This window comes from Dreissena polymorpha, chromosome 12 (assembly GCF_020536995.1).
Source record: "Dreissena polymorpha isolate Duluth1 chromosome 12, UMN_Dpol_1.0, whole genome shotgun sequence".
NCBI classification, from domain to species: Eukaryota; Metazoa; Mollusca; class Bivalvia; order Myida; family Dreissenidae; genus Dreissena; species Dreissena polymorpha.
The window spans coordinates 74,170,016-74,187,854 of record NC_068366.1 but is presented as its reverse complement, the minus strand read 5'-3'; the positions used below and the strand labels follow the sequence as shown (position 1 = coordinate 74,187,854).

The following is a 17,839-nucleotide window of genomic DNA, read 5'->3' as shown; positions in this document are numbered from 1 at the left end:
TGTTTTCGTGTTCATATTCAATGTTTTCTTATATTTAAACACTGTTTTCAGTAAAATTTACTGTTTTCAGTAAAATTTACTGTATTCGCGAAAACAGTACTGTTTTCGGTATCTAGTCATACCGAAACAGCATGCCACTAAAAAAACGAAAAATAATTAGGCATCGAGCATGGAAAAAGGTAATGTGTATCATAATAACACAGAAATATATAAAATATATACAAAGGCAAGAAACAAAGTGAAGTCAATAGTTTCAAAGGAGCGTAAAAATATGAAAAGGAAATAGCTGAGACGGCCAAATCTAAATGCAAAAGTTTCTGAACATATATTAACTAGAAAAGGAAAACACGTAGTGGAATGTTGGAGCTACATGATACTAAAGACGGGGAAATATTTATAGCTAATAGTGAAAAGGAAAAATCAGAGGTTCTAGCAACATTCTTTAAAAATGTATTTACAGAAGAAACTGATGAAAACTTTGATAATATGGAGAATATAAACTTTGAGAAAATATCAAATGACGATAAATTTAAACCAGAAGAAATGGATAAATTATTAAAAGAACTTAATACACGCAAGTCTCCAGGTCCTTGCCAAGTTTACCCGATTGTAATGTCAAAGCTGCCATAGACAATCCATATACATCTGCCCCGTATATTCAATACCGTTAGTTCCTTCAAGTCAGGCATTTTGACTAGTGAATGGAAGATTGTCCAGATTACAGCATTACTTAAGAAAAGAGACAAAAAGTTAGCGTCGAACTGCAGATCGGTCAGTCTTACTAGTGTAATCTGCAAATTGGTGGAAACATTTATTCGTAAACGTATAGTTGACCATATGAACTGTAATGATGTATTTATTGATAGACAGTTTAGAGTTATAAGAACCCGATAAACTAACCTGCAGTTACTCAGAATTATGGACGACTGGACTGGTATATTAGATCGAGGATGAAATTGACACAATATATACGGATTTCATGAAGGCTTTCGACAAGGTCCAACACAAACGATTTATAAAAAAAAATGGAAAGATATGGTATTAGCCCAAAAACATGTATTGGGTACAGAACTTTTTACCGTAAAGCAACCGTAAACAAATAGTGCAAGTCTATGGGAACTATTCACAATGACACTATGTCTTCAGATTTTGATTTGAACAGATTTTGGCAACATTTACTAAGATTGTTTGGCCAAGAACTTGAACCCAATTCAGTGTTTCTCGTTTTTTGGTGCCATTTGCATTTTTGCATGTCGCCGCTTTCATTCTCTGAATTACACATTAAAACAAAAGGTGTGCGTATTTTTATGCATGTGTCATATGGTAAACCTCATATGTAAGCCGTTTTTACGTTGCTAAAACACAAAATCATGTCGCAGTATGCCTCAGAATATGCGAAAATTACCGAATTTTTGATGTCGCCGGCATGGGTCTTTACTTATAGAAGTTATTTATACTTAATTGTCTATACCCTATCTCACTTAGTTTGTGCCAAACATTTGTGACAATATCGAACCTAAGATTTCAAAAGGTTTTCCTTGAATACCAGATAGTTGTTAAGTTTTTTCTACAACATTATTGCTTGTCGCCAAAAAGATGTTAACTTCCGTGATCGCTGTTATAGAATACTGTTTTACACAGATGCACGTTATAAAAAGCAGTGGTTGACTTTATTTGAAAGTTGTATAACTCGGCTTTTTCAAAGATCGATTCTTTTTATATATAATCATAAAGATATTTATGGTAATGACCACATACAGAATCACGGATAGAGAAGGATAAAAACGAAAATAACCTCCGTGATTGCTGTATACAGAAATTCTAATACGTTTTCATGTTACCGATTGCATTTCAATTTAATTTTATGCTTATATACAAAACCAGGACCACTTAATTTCTTTAACTGTATTGTTTTCTTATTTAAAGTGCCAAAAATATTGCCATATTTTAACTTCCGTGACCGTTAACATCCGTTACAAAATCGGTATAAATCGATTAACATTAAGTGAGTCGCAGACACTGACAATAGTAACGCTGAGGAATGGTATAAAGTTAATATCGAGTTAATATCGGTGATTATTGTGCAGCTTTGCAGAAAAATCAACTTTATGGACGAAGTTGGGAAGAAAGAAATATCATTCCGCTGGCCATCAAAACGTGACAAAACTTAGATATCTTAACGAAGATACCAGAGCCGTACCTTTATGGGTCTAGAAAAGATTCTGTATACAAGGGAGTGATCTACTTGATTTTATTGAGCGAATATATGAACAGAGTACAGAGGTAAACAATTATTAACTTCCGTTACCAAACATACTGATATCTGAAAGACCATTAACGCATGTTAAGTTTGCAAATATGAACTATTTAGAAGGTTGCCGTCTTAAAAATGTACGGAATGTTGCTTAGGCGATCGAATCTGTGTGTGAATTTATATATATTATGGTGAAGTTCTAGTAGATGATCCCATATTCATGAGTTCAAAATGTAACTAGTTTTTATGGCTGTTACCACAGTAATTCAGTATCATGTATGTTTATTTAAATATTAACAGCCATTTCTGCAGTGTATGATGACAAATACTTACATAGTTGTTATAAAACTAGCCTTAGCATATGTTTTTTTTGTTTAGATTTAAAACGAAGTTGACGGAAAATTAACTTCCGTTACATTTCACATTTCTTAAAATTATATACTTACTCACACGTGGCGGCGCATAGGTCGGTGTCAATATGTTTTTAACGCTACGCTACATATAAATTAATACTTGTATGGTATAATTTGCATTTTAGAAAGTCATTCGTGTGTTTGTATTAACATGTTTCAGTTAAAACTACATTTCTGTTATTTGTGAGGTTTTCGATACGCTCCCAAAATGCCGCGTATGTGTGCGAATATGTTTACAGTAACCTTACTAAAACTTTAATTTAAATTTAGCTACTTAATATTGTATTATATTTTATTGTATTCTAAGAAAATAAGGACCGTGTTTGTCATTTTTGAAAATTTGATGTTACTTTTAACTTCCGTTACTTTTGGTTGTTTGTTTAAGTGTTTCACAGCAAATACCTTGGTTTCTAGCGCTTGTCATGCTGTTATGTCAGATACATAATAAATGGCTGGTTAAAAAAAATATACAAAATTATTCTGTTGATCTTTTCTTTTCTCGCAATGTCAATGTAACTAATGCAAAATGAAGGAATAACTGTAAACAAAAGCTATGCCATCTGAATATTCAAATATCTCATCAGCTGTTGGTGATTTTTATCATGATTCTATCGTACTATACGTTGGAATGTGTTCCTGATATCGTCATTAGCCAGAAATTTCCGATTTATATCTCCAGAACAGAGGGATTGACAATAAAATAATCCAAGTAGAAGTTTAACTTCCGTTACTTGAAAAATACTCTAATTAATACGATTGTGAATATTTTGAAAACGGTAAATAATTGATTAGAATAAAACATGTCCATACTTCTGAATAATTGTTCTTTTGAAAACCGTTTCTAATTGTATGATCTAATGACATTGATTTTTTACTATTTTGCAAGGTGAATGGCACCAAAAAAACGAGAATGGCTGAATTACGGTAGACTTTCATTCATTACTGAAATTCATCCCCCATCCAATGCAATAATCGCCAATTAAGTTAAGATGTAACGCTCTTCATTTGAATATTTCATAAAATCCAATGATTCAATGGTTTGTACCCGGCAATATTTATTTAGATGTATTTTTATCGAACTTGTCAACAAATCCAGTAATAGATATGCATGTATCCGCTGGTCAATGATCATCATAAGAAAAAAATGAGAATATCAATAATTGTATACGCATTGTGTTCAAGCAATGTCTTACTGAATGTTTTGTTAAACATGTTGTAATTGTACAAATTCTGTTATATACATTTGCTTATTGGAAGCGACTATCACGATCACGGAAAATATGATAACATATGCTATTAACGGATAATCATCTATTAATTACAAAAGGCCAATATAGATCGAGATCAATGTGTAAGTTTTGAAGACACAAACAACAAACAACTCAATTCGGTGTAACAAACATTAACATAAAACTGTTTTATCCATTGAGAATGTCGCAAATCGTATTTTCTTAATAAATCAGTGGTGAAGTTGAATGAGGTGAAGTTGACAAAGTTTTTAGCTATTTCTGTTGAATCGCAATACACTCCAGGCAGCCGTAAAGGAACCATTGCTGTTTGCATGACATCACCCACAGCATCTGTCAGACGTCTCTTGGCGCGGACACCGCATTTATTATCACCTCAATACCTTGGTTTTAACATCGCCTCACACAGGAAACAATTTATGTTCTTTCAGTGCATGGTGCGTGTCTTAATTAGTGAAAATTAAAAGGTACGTCTGCCACCTCCAGCTAAACTCATCAGCGACTTCATATGATAGCTTGTTGATAGAGAAATAGTTAGGTTCGTATTATCTTGTAGACAAAACATTTTGTTTATTTACACTTTGCTTGTCTGGTATACCAATCAAGAAAGATGATCGATATGTTTTATTTCTCTAAAATTTAATTTCCATATACTGTGTAGTAGTACATGCATGTAAAGCTTTCAGAGCTGAACAAATGTTTAAAATGCGAACGGCATGCAAGTTTTCAACACGAATTGCACAGATTCAGTTGCCTATAATATATGTTTGGAATATGCAATAGAAAGTTGTTGAAGAACAATGTGTCATAATCACAGTTAAAATGAAGATAATCAACGTGAACCTTAAAGTTGTGTATTTTTTATTGTGTTATTGAAATTTAATTTAAATAAGAACGTCTCATGAATGAAAAATCAAATGTGTCATGTAAACCAGCAACATTGGTATATTTATAAAATATGACGTATTCACAACGGAAGGGTTTATACATGGTAAGAAAGGTTTTGTGTATGTTTTTTTTCTCCTAAATAAATATAGCTGACAGAGCAAATGGTCCTCTCAAGCAACATAAAGGAAATCAAAGGATATAGTGGATAAAGTCCAGCCGTCGCATAATGAACCGACACAGTTATGATTTACAAGTTATTATTTGGTTCATAAAGTCTACCTATGGATTACAGACACCCCGTTAATTTTATTCTTAGTTACAAACCAAAATCGCAAACCGTTTATTAAACTTTTGAGAGCTTAATAACTGGACTATTAGTAGAAGAACATTGTGACAGATACGGCAATAATAAAACACATTGGTTAATATGGAACTTATTATTGTTTATAACTGTATTTATTGTAAATGCTTGATATTTTGTCACAACTAATGACTGTAAACTCTGAAGTTTAGATATGATTATTTGTACGTTTGTATAATAAATTAAAATTTATGTCACGTTTTAGGACACCTCAAGTCCCAGAAAAATCCTTCTTAATAGTCTATGGCTGCATAACCATGATAAGTTGATAACAGTTCTTAGATTATCCTATATTATGATTGATGATGTAAGTTACCTTGTAAATAGTTTTAACAAATATTTCAAGAGATGTTACCGACTCATTGTTTAAAATGATTTCATCATTATATCGTTTTATCAATCTTTCTTATTGCAATGGCCTTTCAAATAAATCTGAGAAAAATACGCATGTTGTGTTCGCAAGAACATTCGCAGCGGTTAATTATCGAACACTAGTGTTTTTGTTTTGTAAAAACATTCTTTACACAGTTGTTAATAGTTTTACTTAAGTTTTGCACGAGTGCTCATTTATTTCATAAACTCAACTCATGCCACTTAAAAGCGTAAAGTGAATAGCTGTTTCCTGATATGTTTCCTGTAACAACGAAACAGCTGGGAATTGCAGCTATAATTCAAAATTCGTCCCAACTTTCGTGAATCTAGTAAATTACTTAGGTACAATTGCTGAGGTACACTTAAGTATGTCCGCCCATAACGTAGCCTCTGGCTCAGAAAGGACCTCATAAACTTCGGAATACACACAGTATCCGAATGAGAAATATAGGATCTGGAACGAGTTGTCATATCATAGCATATTTTATTAAATGAGTCCAGGAATTTTGTTAGTAAGCGAGCCTTTGGCGAGCTTACTAACGAAATTCCTGGACGAGTTTAATAAAATATGGTATTATATGACAACACGGGTCAGATCTTTTTTATCGCGTGCTTTTAAATGAGCAAATGAACTACATGTTTACGCAAACATAATGATGAATCCCGAATGTTTTTCGTGACCCCATTTGACGTTGCAACGTCATTTCAGCAAAATAACAAAGTGCGAATGGTCAATCGATCGAAAACTAAGCCAATGAAAACGCTTAAAAAGTATATTACACATGTGTAATATAAAAAAATATCCGTAATGGTTATATTACATGGGAAACAGGGTATGGCATATGATCAAACATATTTATGCGACTTACGTGAGATCTAAACAGGTGTAATTTTTGGTTCCATGATATAGCAATATTGCGTTGTTTTTTTAATTGAATGCCATTGAAATAAATATCGAGAAGAAACAATACGATTCAGTGCAGCATAAACTTTTGAGGTTGGGAAGTCGCGAAATCTTACTTGAAAACAAAAAGAGAGAAAATAAAACGACTCTAATAATGAATGAAGTATAGTTTTACTACAAGAAACAAAAATAATAACACACACATACAGAAAAGGGATACATAAACGACTCAAACAACATACATGAAATTTACAAAATTAAAAAATGAGTCTTTCAATATGCCATTGGTATTAAAATCATCACACAAAAGGCAAAATAAGGGATAAATACGATGAAAAATGTAAGAATCTGCAAAAAGACAACAACAAGCTAATTTAAAACAGTTTTTCTTACGTTTAAGCATACAAATTCAATCAATGTATTTCGTATCATGGTTTATTTCTAGACTTTATATGATAAAATGCATGAAAAACTAACAAGCAAAGAGAGCAAGTGCCAAAGCAAGTCAAACTATCATTGTTAATTTTTGTAAAAAGGACATGCACAATGTCAAGTATGCAAATGTAGAAATCTGTTTGTAATTTGAACATACTGAATGATACTGATAAAAACCATTTCCAAATCAATTTAGACTTTTGTATTGCAGATTAACTGTTGCTGCCAATAGCAACTAGAAATCATACTTTTTGTTAAAGGAGACTAGTGTATACCAGTATACTTGGTTTCATCACAACAATTAAATTGGCTTATACTTAGTTCATACATACAAAAGTAGCGCATGCTTAGATGCTTTATTTCGGCATTTAATACAATCATTGAATTGATTTGTTCTTCGTTAGAACAAAATGAAGGTAGCATCATGTGTATGATAATAGCTTAAAGTATCCTTTAAAAACTAAAATTTGTTGATAACACAAACCAACCATGCTCAGATACTTGGTATTAAGAGACCAGTTTAACCGGAAAACCTTTTTATGACAGCCATAGTAAGGGGCACCCAGTTACATGCGTTAGATACTCCAAAAGCTTGGAAGAGTAAAACTTATCATTTAGCCAAAACCACGCTGCTTTTTTTAACATACACTTGCCTGATCCCTTTGAAAGTAAAATATTTACATCAAATACTTATGCCAAAACAAAACGCTTGATTTGCCTATATATCATAAGGAGAAGGAGCATATAAAGGAACAGCTTCTGATTTACTATAAGGCAGTACAATATGACAGTTTAAAATATAAATCGTCTTGAACAATGAGCTGAACGAAAGCATTACAAACAAACCGTAAAGAAAACCCCAGCGGGAGTACACTTTCCATAAGATTTAGAAAATTTAGGATCAACGTAAGAAAAAACCCCACAACATTCAATTCAAATCAGTGCTAATGGTAGATAGCCAACCTATTGAGGGTAATGAAAGATTTGTTAAAAAATATTTGAGGTATGTAGATCTAAACAAATATTATTAAACCTATTGTAATTTTGTCCCCGATATGTTGTTGAAAATGGAAAGCAAAACTGGTTTTCAAACGTAAAGCAACACTTGGAAAAACATTGTTTTCTAAACGTTTAGTTTCACTTACTCAATATTTATGTAAATGATTATATTTAGACGCTTAAACAACCTTTGTCTGAAACATATTTACAAGAATGCTAACACAAATGATCGATATAAACATGTCGAAGAAAACATAGGTTTGGAACCACATTTAAATGAAACGAGTTACAGAGAACTTCCACTACAAACGTTCGTATTCCTGAATATGATAAGAGGGCAACATATGCTTTGTCGAATATGTAATAATACACTGTTTCATTTCATTATTGTAGCGCTAAAATTCAAGTAACAAAACATTAGGCAATCCTATAGAAACCGACATAACATGTTGCAATTTTTAAAACTCCTCTCAGAGCGAGAAGAGAGGAAAAAGAGTCGATCAATTATCCAATTTTTGTGATGTGGATACTTAAGGTTCTCTGAGGAGACCCTTATGTTGGAGTCTTGGGTCCTGCCATGCGCGAAACCAATGGTTTATAAATTCATTCCAACATCCAGCTATTTTATCTGTTTTATAAAGCTGTGAAGGAATGCTTGACAGAAACTTTCAGTGATTTAGGCAAATGAAGTTGTTGTTTTGAATGCACCACATAACATGTTCCATTCAGTATTGGAGAGCAAGTAGTTTCATTAAGAATATAAAAATCTAGTCTTTTCATGGTGTCTCTGGCTGTTTTGTAAATGCAGCTCATATCGCTTGGCATCTTATGGGAAACTAAAATAAGCCGCCCCGTGGCTTCGGATAGCAATATGAACACTAGAACTAACACAGCATTATGCTGTTTTTGAAGGAACAATTACTTTTATCTAAAACAGACCGAGACAATTTGCTGTCTTATTTTGCACCTAAACTTCAAAAACAAAAATTTTAAGACTTAAAATCCATTCTCATCACAAAAGCAGTTTTAAAACTGACATAGGGTGAGCAGTCTGCACATTGATTGAAATGGTGAACAAATGGCGACGGATACATTCAACGATATCGATACGAGTGACATCTGTCATAATATCTATACCAATCTAAATACAAGAATGTCGTTTCCAAAATGTCCCACTATGATTGACGCCGTATTCTTGTTGTAAAAGACGGAACGTGGGAAATTAATTCCATCCCACTTTGAAGCAAGAGTGGCCAGCTTCATCTTGCCTCCACTGTCCACCTGTATGACAGTTGTGGACTCTTTTCCACACACCAGTACCTTGCCTGCAGGTGTCACATGAACGCCATATGGTAATCGCAGTTCGGGGTGAGTGAAAGAAGCCAGGACTGATCCATCCATTCCGACGGTGAGGAGCTTTTTCTGTGATTGGTTGGTAATGTAAACCCTGGTCCCAGTGGGGCTCACAGCACACTTCCATACTGAAATATAAAATAAAATACGTATAATAATAATTGAGTAATTATCAATGTGACATATTTTGTATCATTTGTATTTAACAATGAGGTAGTTCACATATATGAATACATTTACATGTTGAAATACTCAGTCTAGTGGATGTTTCTGCATCACTTTATTATACAACCGTGTGCAGCAGGAAGTCAAGCATTATACGGGAGCTGTGAAGTTTGTGCATAATTATCTAAAAACAAACACTATATTTTAATAGTTGACAAGTGTATGTATTTTGTCCATTATTTAATGTATAATCATTAGTAAATGCAACTATTGATTATCAACCCATGCGAAAGACTTAACAATCTTACAGGACATGAGGTCCGATAACCCTAATAAAAAGGTACCGTACCGCATCAGATTTTACCGGACCTTGTTCTTGTTTAACCAAGCAATAGAAAATACCTTTTATTGAGTTTATTTGTATCATTACGACATTCAAAATGGTACGCATTCTTAATAGAATAAAATGAAAACCAAATATTCACGTTATCTATGAAAACATACGGTAAACTATCAATTAAAAAAGCTTTGTGAATTTGTAGGCATTTTCGCGATCGTTGAAACAACTGCTTGTTCTGCTGACTTGCGCATCAAATTTTGACACGGAACAGGAATCGGTCGCGTTGTTCCCCGCTTTCGATTTACGATTAATGGAAGTTTTGATTCAAATAACGTTCAATTCAACCAATCAAAAACTTGTTCTGTTGCCTACGTCACCAAACTAGGTGCAATATTTGATTGCTTCTAAGAATCGCGCTTGGAGTTTGTTACGTTACCAGCAAAGATAGCAAGTTCGACCGGTGGGTAAAATCCTGTTTTATCGATTGTAAAATAAACATAAACCAGTCAGTATTTTTGACATAGTCCTAGTTTTGTTTTCATTTTTAACCAATACACTGTTTTACATATTGTTTTTTTTGTCGAACTCGATAGTTCCGGAAATAATACTGGACCACAGCAAATTGTATCGAAAATGCCCGAGGTCGGACGTTTTTCACATGGGTTGTGATTATTTATATTAGCATGTAGCTGGTTTAGCTCCATTAAGTTTGCGTATTGTTGTTATTTTACTTTAACACTCGACTGCCTTTTTGTATAAACAATTTGTTGCTTATATATTAAATTTGGTAAATTTACGCATTGGTATTGTAATAATTTAGTAGTTCGATCACTGTTTAAATAAATCTAATAAAATGTTGAGCCCAATGTGACAGAAATAAAATTAGTTATATATATAAATAGTTATGAAATTTAATTTGCATATGATTCTTAAAAAATATATATAATAATTCAATAATGTTTTAGTGTTACAGGATGTGGTTATCACATATACCATTAAGCATACGCTTGTCATACAGAAGAGACAATAGTGACTGCACAAGAACGTGGACAAAAATCATTTCCACCGACCAGCTTATGTCATTATTGATCGAGCAAAAATGGGAATAAAGGTTTATTAATGTGAATAAGAACATAAGATGCAAATACTAACTTGAAATTTACAAGTACAAAAAGGGTAAACTTCTGTTAAATTGCAGGTAATAGTAATTGTCATTAGTCAGAGACCACACAGAGTTTGGCCTAATTGGATGCAAAGACGAAAAGTTTCAAAAATGAAATATTTGTCAAATATACTATGCTAGATTGCTATAATATGAATAATGGAAAATTTTAATTGGAAATGAATAATCTTATAATAACATTGTACTACAGTAAAATGGCGAATGATATCAGGATGCATCCTTTATGATTCTTACATGTATTTTTAGCAGATGTATCCTCAAATATCTTGCTTTCTTGTTTTCCACAAAGTGAATACTTGTACAAAGCAGTACTTGAAGTTATATAGAGTTTGCCGTCATGGTATGAAATTCCATAGCATGGATGTTGTAACTCAAGCTTTCTGCCATTTACTAGCTGTCCATTGAGCTCAAATATAAACTGAATCTCTTTTGTGAACCATCCATCCACAGCAACTGCTATCTCACCAAAAGAGATCTCACACACGTCCTGTGGCTCAGCAGATACATCGCAATGGGTGATAATCCGGTATTGCTGATTAAGCAGCTTAATTTTCTTGTTTGCCTGATCTGCAACTATGATCATACCATCATGTCGAACACATAAAGCTTTGATTGTACATGTGGAATCATCCGCTGTTAGCATATTATACTCAGACGTCTCTTTTACAGTCAATCCCCAGTTACTGCATTCAATCCAACCAAGTCTTGGAAATTGGCAAAGCAATTTCTGAATATCATTGTCAGCCTTGAATATTAATGAATAAACTGCCTTTTCAGAGTTACTTTCAATATACTCTTCCGAAATCTGTATTTTCTTTAGGCATTTCTTTTCGGCAATAAAGTTAAATTCTTCATTGCCCTTATAATATATATCATGTATGGCATTGCCGAGTCGTTTTATTTCATCCTTAAGCGTTTTACTTGTTGTAATGTCGTTCCAAAGAGAAGCTTGTAAGGTTTCCAGTTTTTCGGTCATTTCCTTTATAGTGAACTTCTCAATCTTGTCTAATTCATCATTAATTGCTTTACGTGTTTCTTGTAAAACCTGTAATTGTGCATCGTATGAACTCTGCAGAGACTGAATACAAGTTTTCCAAGTTTGCTTAAGCTTTTTAAATTCATTAAGAATTCTTTGAATCTTTTCTACCAGTTTCTATAGGTCGGTTGACTCTTTCGTGCAGATCTCAGAAATAAGTGCAACCTTTCTGCATGTTCTGGAAGAACAAGATATGTTTGGCATGTTATCCCACCTTCCACAACAAAACATGTGCTGGCATAATCTTCTAATATTATCTGAAGTTTCCATTTGAAGACCTCTTATAAGTTGAAATTGTAGATCTTTTTAGGTTCATCTAATTATTTTTCTACCTATTGAAGTACAGAGGGGTCAAGAAAATTGCAAAATAATAAACTTTTTTTTGTACATAGTAAAGAAAAAGGTATGGTACTCGGAAAATAAAAATGTACATACTTCAGAGAGAGAGAGGAGGGAGAGAGAACGTCATGTATCATTATATGAGGCTTCAATTGAATACCTTTAAACCTTGAAGAGAATATTGGATAACTTGTGATATGAGATGTTTTCTGTCTAAGATTGCATGAAGAAAATAAAACTGTGAACACATACTATGTATTATTTTTATAGTTGTATCATTTTTCCTTGGGCATTTTGTCCATCATTACACTAAGAGTTCAGTAATTTACCGACAAGTAGGCTTTCTAGCATTATAAAGGCATATGGAAATATGTATTGCACATTTTATGGACTAAAATAAATGGAATATTGCATATACATATACTAGATGTTATTATCTATTAGGATTAAAGCAGACGACTGCTTTCATTTATGTGGGATTATATTAGTTTGCATATGCATCCAAGCTATGTAATCGGGCATTTCAAACTTTGCATTAAGTCTTCATCCTGATACAAAGATCTTGAATGTGTACATCATGATCCCGAGTTATTGATTTTATCGACACGATTTGGTTCTGATACTTTTTCCAACTTTATTTAACTTTCACGGCTTAGTACAAAGGTTATATTTCATAGGTTACAAGGTTGTCCGAGAGACATCTATTTTCCCCGTGACTGTATGACCTTGAATTATTGACATTGAAAGTCAGCATTATTTACTCATGACTTCTTTACACCTAGGTGAAAATAACGTTTAATTGTATATCATACAATGGGCAAAGCTCAAATGAAATACGAAAAAAGGCCCAACTATTTATATTCAATTGTGATGTTGGAGAGACTGACGTCTGCCGTTTGCACATTGACCTTAACATTGTAGCCAAGTTTCATAAAACAGTTAAAAAAGATAACACGTCTGGAGCGGGCACGACTTAGGATGCTCAATCTTGTGTCTCTGATGTATGTTATAGTTAAATAAGCGTTTGGGATTTATGCATTCTGCGCACATGTTCTCAATGATCTTTATATTTAAGACAAGTTTCATTCAAATCCTTCAAACCGTTTAGAAGATTTGGAACGGGCGCAACTATGAAGGCTCAAAACTTTGACCTCAACTACGACATTGACTTTGAGCCATCATGAATGACTCATGTCATCTACACAACGTCTTAAAGGGGCCTTTTCACGTTGTGGTAAATTGACAAAATTAAAAAACAATTGTTTCAGATACGCAAATTTTCGTTGTAGTTGGACTCACGCGGGTCCAAATACAGGAAAATATTGGAAGGTCAAGTAGTGCGAATGGCGACAGCTTGTTTGATGATAAAAAATAGTATATAATACATAATAATGTATTGGAATTCATACAACATTAAACGAGCTCGCTTGTTTAAATACCTGTGATTCAGTAAAACACAATTGGCGCAGCACAGCTTACTATGTTCCGGGCAGTACATTTCCACTTTTTTATCTTTGTGATCTTCACAATCGAGTAGAAATTCCTCTACGTTCTTTGAAACTGGCCATCGATTTTTATCTTTCCTTCCAAGTGCGGTGTGTTTCACATGCAACTGACCATGTAATTGATTACATGTTATACAGAAAAACTTCAGACATATTTCACAGTAAAAATCAGCATCTATCTTTTTAGAATGATCTTCGCAGGTCGAACAATAAAAGTTTACTGGTATTTCACACTCAGAACCTTTAGCAATAGAATAAGATGACCCAGAAACTGTTGCCATTTTGACAAACCTTTCTGACAAACGTCCCCGTTCAACACGCTATATGGTCACTTTTCAAACAAATCAAGTCACTAGAAAACTCGCATCATGTGCTTGGGTCGATAGTCCAACGATATCCGAATCAACATATCCAATTTCAAGGACGTAACAGATGGGATATCAGTAACTTTAAGTGTCGGATATCATTCAACTTTGAAACTTACTGTTATAATACTGTCATGTGAGTTTTACACAATACGCATTATCAATGAACAGTTTGATTACTGTAAAATATATACATCAGAAAGTCACTTGTACAAGCGATTAAATTGTGAACATACTTTTGTATTGAAGGTTTTATTTTTATAAGAAACACAATTTTGTGAAATGTTTTCTCACATTAATTAGAAACTAACTCTGTATAAAATTACTTAACTTTTTTTTAAAACTGTAACACTCAACACTCCCTTGCAGGCAGGGTAGTTTATCTAAAAGCTACCTCGTGTATATGTTAAATGTATACCAGTCCCTTACAAGATAAGTATTGATGCAAAGCATCAAAGGGCGTCGGGAATTTCAGTGTAAAAGGCACTCAATGAAGTTACATTGACCGATTTTTTTCTACTGTAAATATTAATATATTAGCCGATTATTTTAAACAAAAGAGAAAAAGATACTGGTATAACCATTATCTATAATTTTGTGTTATAACCCCCAAATAACCATTATTTATGATGTTGTGGTATAACCCAAATAACCATTATCTATGATTTTGTGTTGTAACCACCAAATATTTCATAGTTCATTTTATTTACATTGGTTTCCTTTTTTTACTGGCAACCGTGTGCAGTTTTCATTAATGGAACAGAACTGTGTAGGTTTTAAAAAATCTGCTTCATCTTGTAAGCGTAATTTCATATTTTTCTCAACTTCAAGGGGAGATGATTCTGAACTTATTCTTACGTTGCTCATTTACGATAGGGGTTGAGTACTCATTGATATGAAAACACTGTAAAAGTTTGAAAAAAAAAAATGAACGAAAACTGTAAATTGCATAAAGAAGCTGCATTTCACAATACTTTGAAATTAAGTAAAAGATCATAATAGATTTATTGCTCCGATATTCATCATTTTCAATAGGGTTCGAGTAATACTGATAAAAATACACTTAACAAGTTTGGAAAGATTCAGACGAAAGTTGTGAAATCTTTTAAACAAGTGGAAATTGTTTATCTTGTCAAATTTAAGAGAAAACAATTCTGGACTTATCGTCCCGATGTTTCTCATTTTAAACGAGGTAAAAATGCTCATTGATATGAAGACACTGTAAGTTTGGAACGAATCTGATGAAAAATGTTGACATAATCACCTAACCAAGCAGTTTTTCACTTTTATTTTTAAATTCAAAGAGTCATAATTCTTGACTTATGGTCCGATATTGCTCATATAGAGTTTGGGTTGGGTCCTCATTGATAAAAAAAAAACCTGTGCAAGTTTGGGATCAATCGGATGAAAATTTTGGACTTTGAACAACGATTTCAAAAAAAATTCTCAACTTCTAAGGAAGATAACTTTGGACGTAATGGTCGGATAATGCTAAAGGGCCCATACCACCTGGATAGTAACACGTGTCGCGCTTCGCGCTCTATATGTGGTTCTTAAAAAAAATCTCCGAGGAGTGCTTGACTCTAGGGAAACGGGTTGCTGGGACACAGCTCCTCCTTGATAAGCGGCTGCTTCCTTTATCGCAACTCATTGTTACAATCAATAATACGTGTCGCGCTTCGCGCTTTATATATGGTAGGGATAGTACTTAGGGCCTATGATAGACAACCATAAAAATACATGGATAATAGATGTGTTGTTTGCATTTATTTGTAAATATCAAAACACGTGTATTTTTTTTATAAGATATTTAAGTGATGTAAGAAATTTTAATTAACGTTGTCAACACGCGGCATCCATTAATTTTAATAAAAATGTCCAATTGTAGTAAAATGGATTTTAAAATGTCTACATAAAATAAAGCTTTATTATATTTATTAACCTGGCTGAAAAAAATTGTCAGCCGCCGAACTGTTCCATTCGTGCCGGAACCCGGGATTGAACCGGGGGCCTTTAGATGATTGTTGCGTAAACAACTTCAGTCTAACGACCTCCCAACTGAGCTATTCCGGCTGACATCATTTATGTTCTGCTATTTGGCAAAGTTGTGTATAGCGATCGTTTTTATATGTCTATAAATAAACTAATACATTGTACGTTTTCGAACCACTACGCCTTCCAATAAACTTGCTTGTGCGATAGGTCGTCAAATATCGTACTACATTGATTCTCCACTAAATAAGCAATTGAGAAAAACCAAAAAATAAATATACTTTGATTATGTTTTGTTTATATACAAAACCAGAAAGTCTCGCGTATTTGCCCAGTCCCTGTGATCTTTCCCCTGTAATCAGTTGTGGATCAGTTAATTATTAAAACAATTAGCTTTGCATTATTGGCAATAAATGTTGTAATAAATGTAATAGGCACAAATGCAGTACTTATTTCCACTAATTTACACAAAAATCACCACTATGCAAGATATTCTTAAAACAAAAATATATACATTGATCCGTAAAATAACTTCTCCTCCCATAAGCGAAAAAAAAATGCATTACATACTAGTCGCCGCTCTCCAGAGCGACGCCAATTATAACCTTATTTTGTGATGACATCAAAACGCACGTATCTTACGAGACATCGTTAACCATACCATAAGTAATGTTCACAAAATCGACCTTAAAGCGATATCATTAACGCTGTGTGAATGTAGATCGGATAACATCTATTATAGTCATTTTAGTATTATTAATAGTCTAACGTACTGTATCTTTGTCATTTAAGCAATTCATATAAGATTTGTTTTAAATACGTAAGTATTATTTAGATCCGTAATTTGTGACTGAAATTGTGATCAGCCTTTACTAAACTTTCCACAATAAATGTTTCACATTATATGAAATGCAGCTTGATAGGACAACCTCGTATCATGAAATATGTTAAACATGCGTTAATGTGAACGGTGATTTATCGTTGTTATGACATGACCGAATTTCACACCAGCCCATACTCATATCATGATTACTTTAGTCTTCACGGAGGCGTTTTAATTTAAAGAGGCATTGTGGTTTTTTAATCCTGTTATTCAGAGCTTACGGATTACACCCATTTAGTTTGTTATTTGTGTTTGTTGTATGCCATTTTAGCCGGTACATATAGTGTTGCTCCGAACGATGTTCGTTTGCGTACCATCAAACAAGTGTGCTGATCGTGTAGCAAACATGTAACTCGATATTAAATATTTGCAATACAATTGTCTCCTGAGCCGATTTTAACATAACACAACATAAGTTTATTTAGTAATACAAGGCCTCCGGCCCAAAATACAAGCTATGTTTTACGTTCACACAATGTTTCCGTTTACGAAATTAAACTATAAAGATACAAACAGTATATATAGAAATATTATACAATAATGTTTAAAGCTTCTATGATAGTTCAAACGCGCTTTTCAGAAAACGACTTAGTGCATAAACACCTCTCTGAGAAGAGTCTGACATTAAACGAATAAATAATGCTTCTGATGAATCAGAATGAAGCCACTCTTCTAGAAAGTATTTATGTCTAAGCTGTTTAACTTTTTCACATACTAATAGGAAATGCAATTCATCGTCTATAACATAAATATTTTTGGTTTGACAGTATTGACAAAATCTGAACTGGCGGTCAATTTTCATGTG

At 33.3% G+C, this 17,839-nt stretch overlaps 1 protein-coding gene across 1 annotated transcript; it reads right to left on the bottom strand.

The window, feature by feature from the left end:
- Positions 1-7,801: 7,801 nt before the first annotated feature.
- LOC127853944 (uncharacterized) lies at positions 7,802-14,173 on the bottom strand. The gene is made up of 3 exons (XM_052388815.1): positions 13,729-14,173; positions 11,149-12,128; positions 7,802-9,354 (listed from the first exon to the last, which is right to left on the bottom strand). Exons 2-3 carry the CDS (start codon positions 11,888-11,890, stop codon positions 9,005-9,007), a joined length of 1,092 nt encoding a protein of 363 aa, XP_052244775.1. The 5' UTR covers positions 11,891-12,128; positions 13,729-14,173; the 3' UTR covers positions 7,802-9,004.
- Between the last annotated feature and the right edge of the window lie 3,666 nt (positions 14,174-17,839).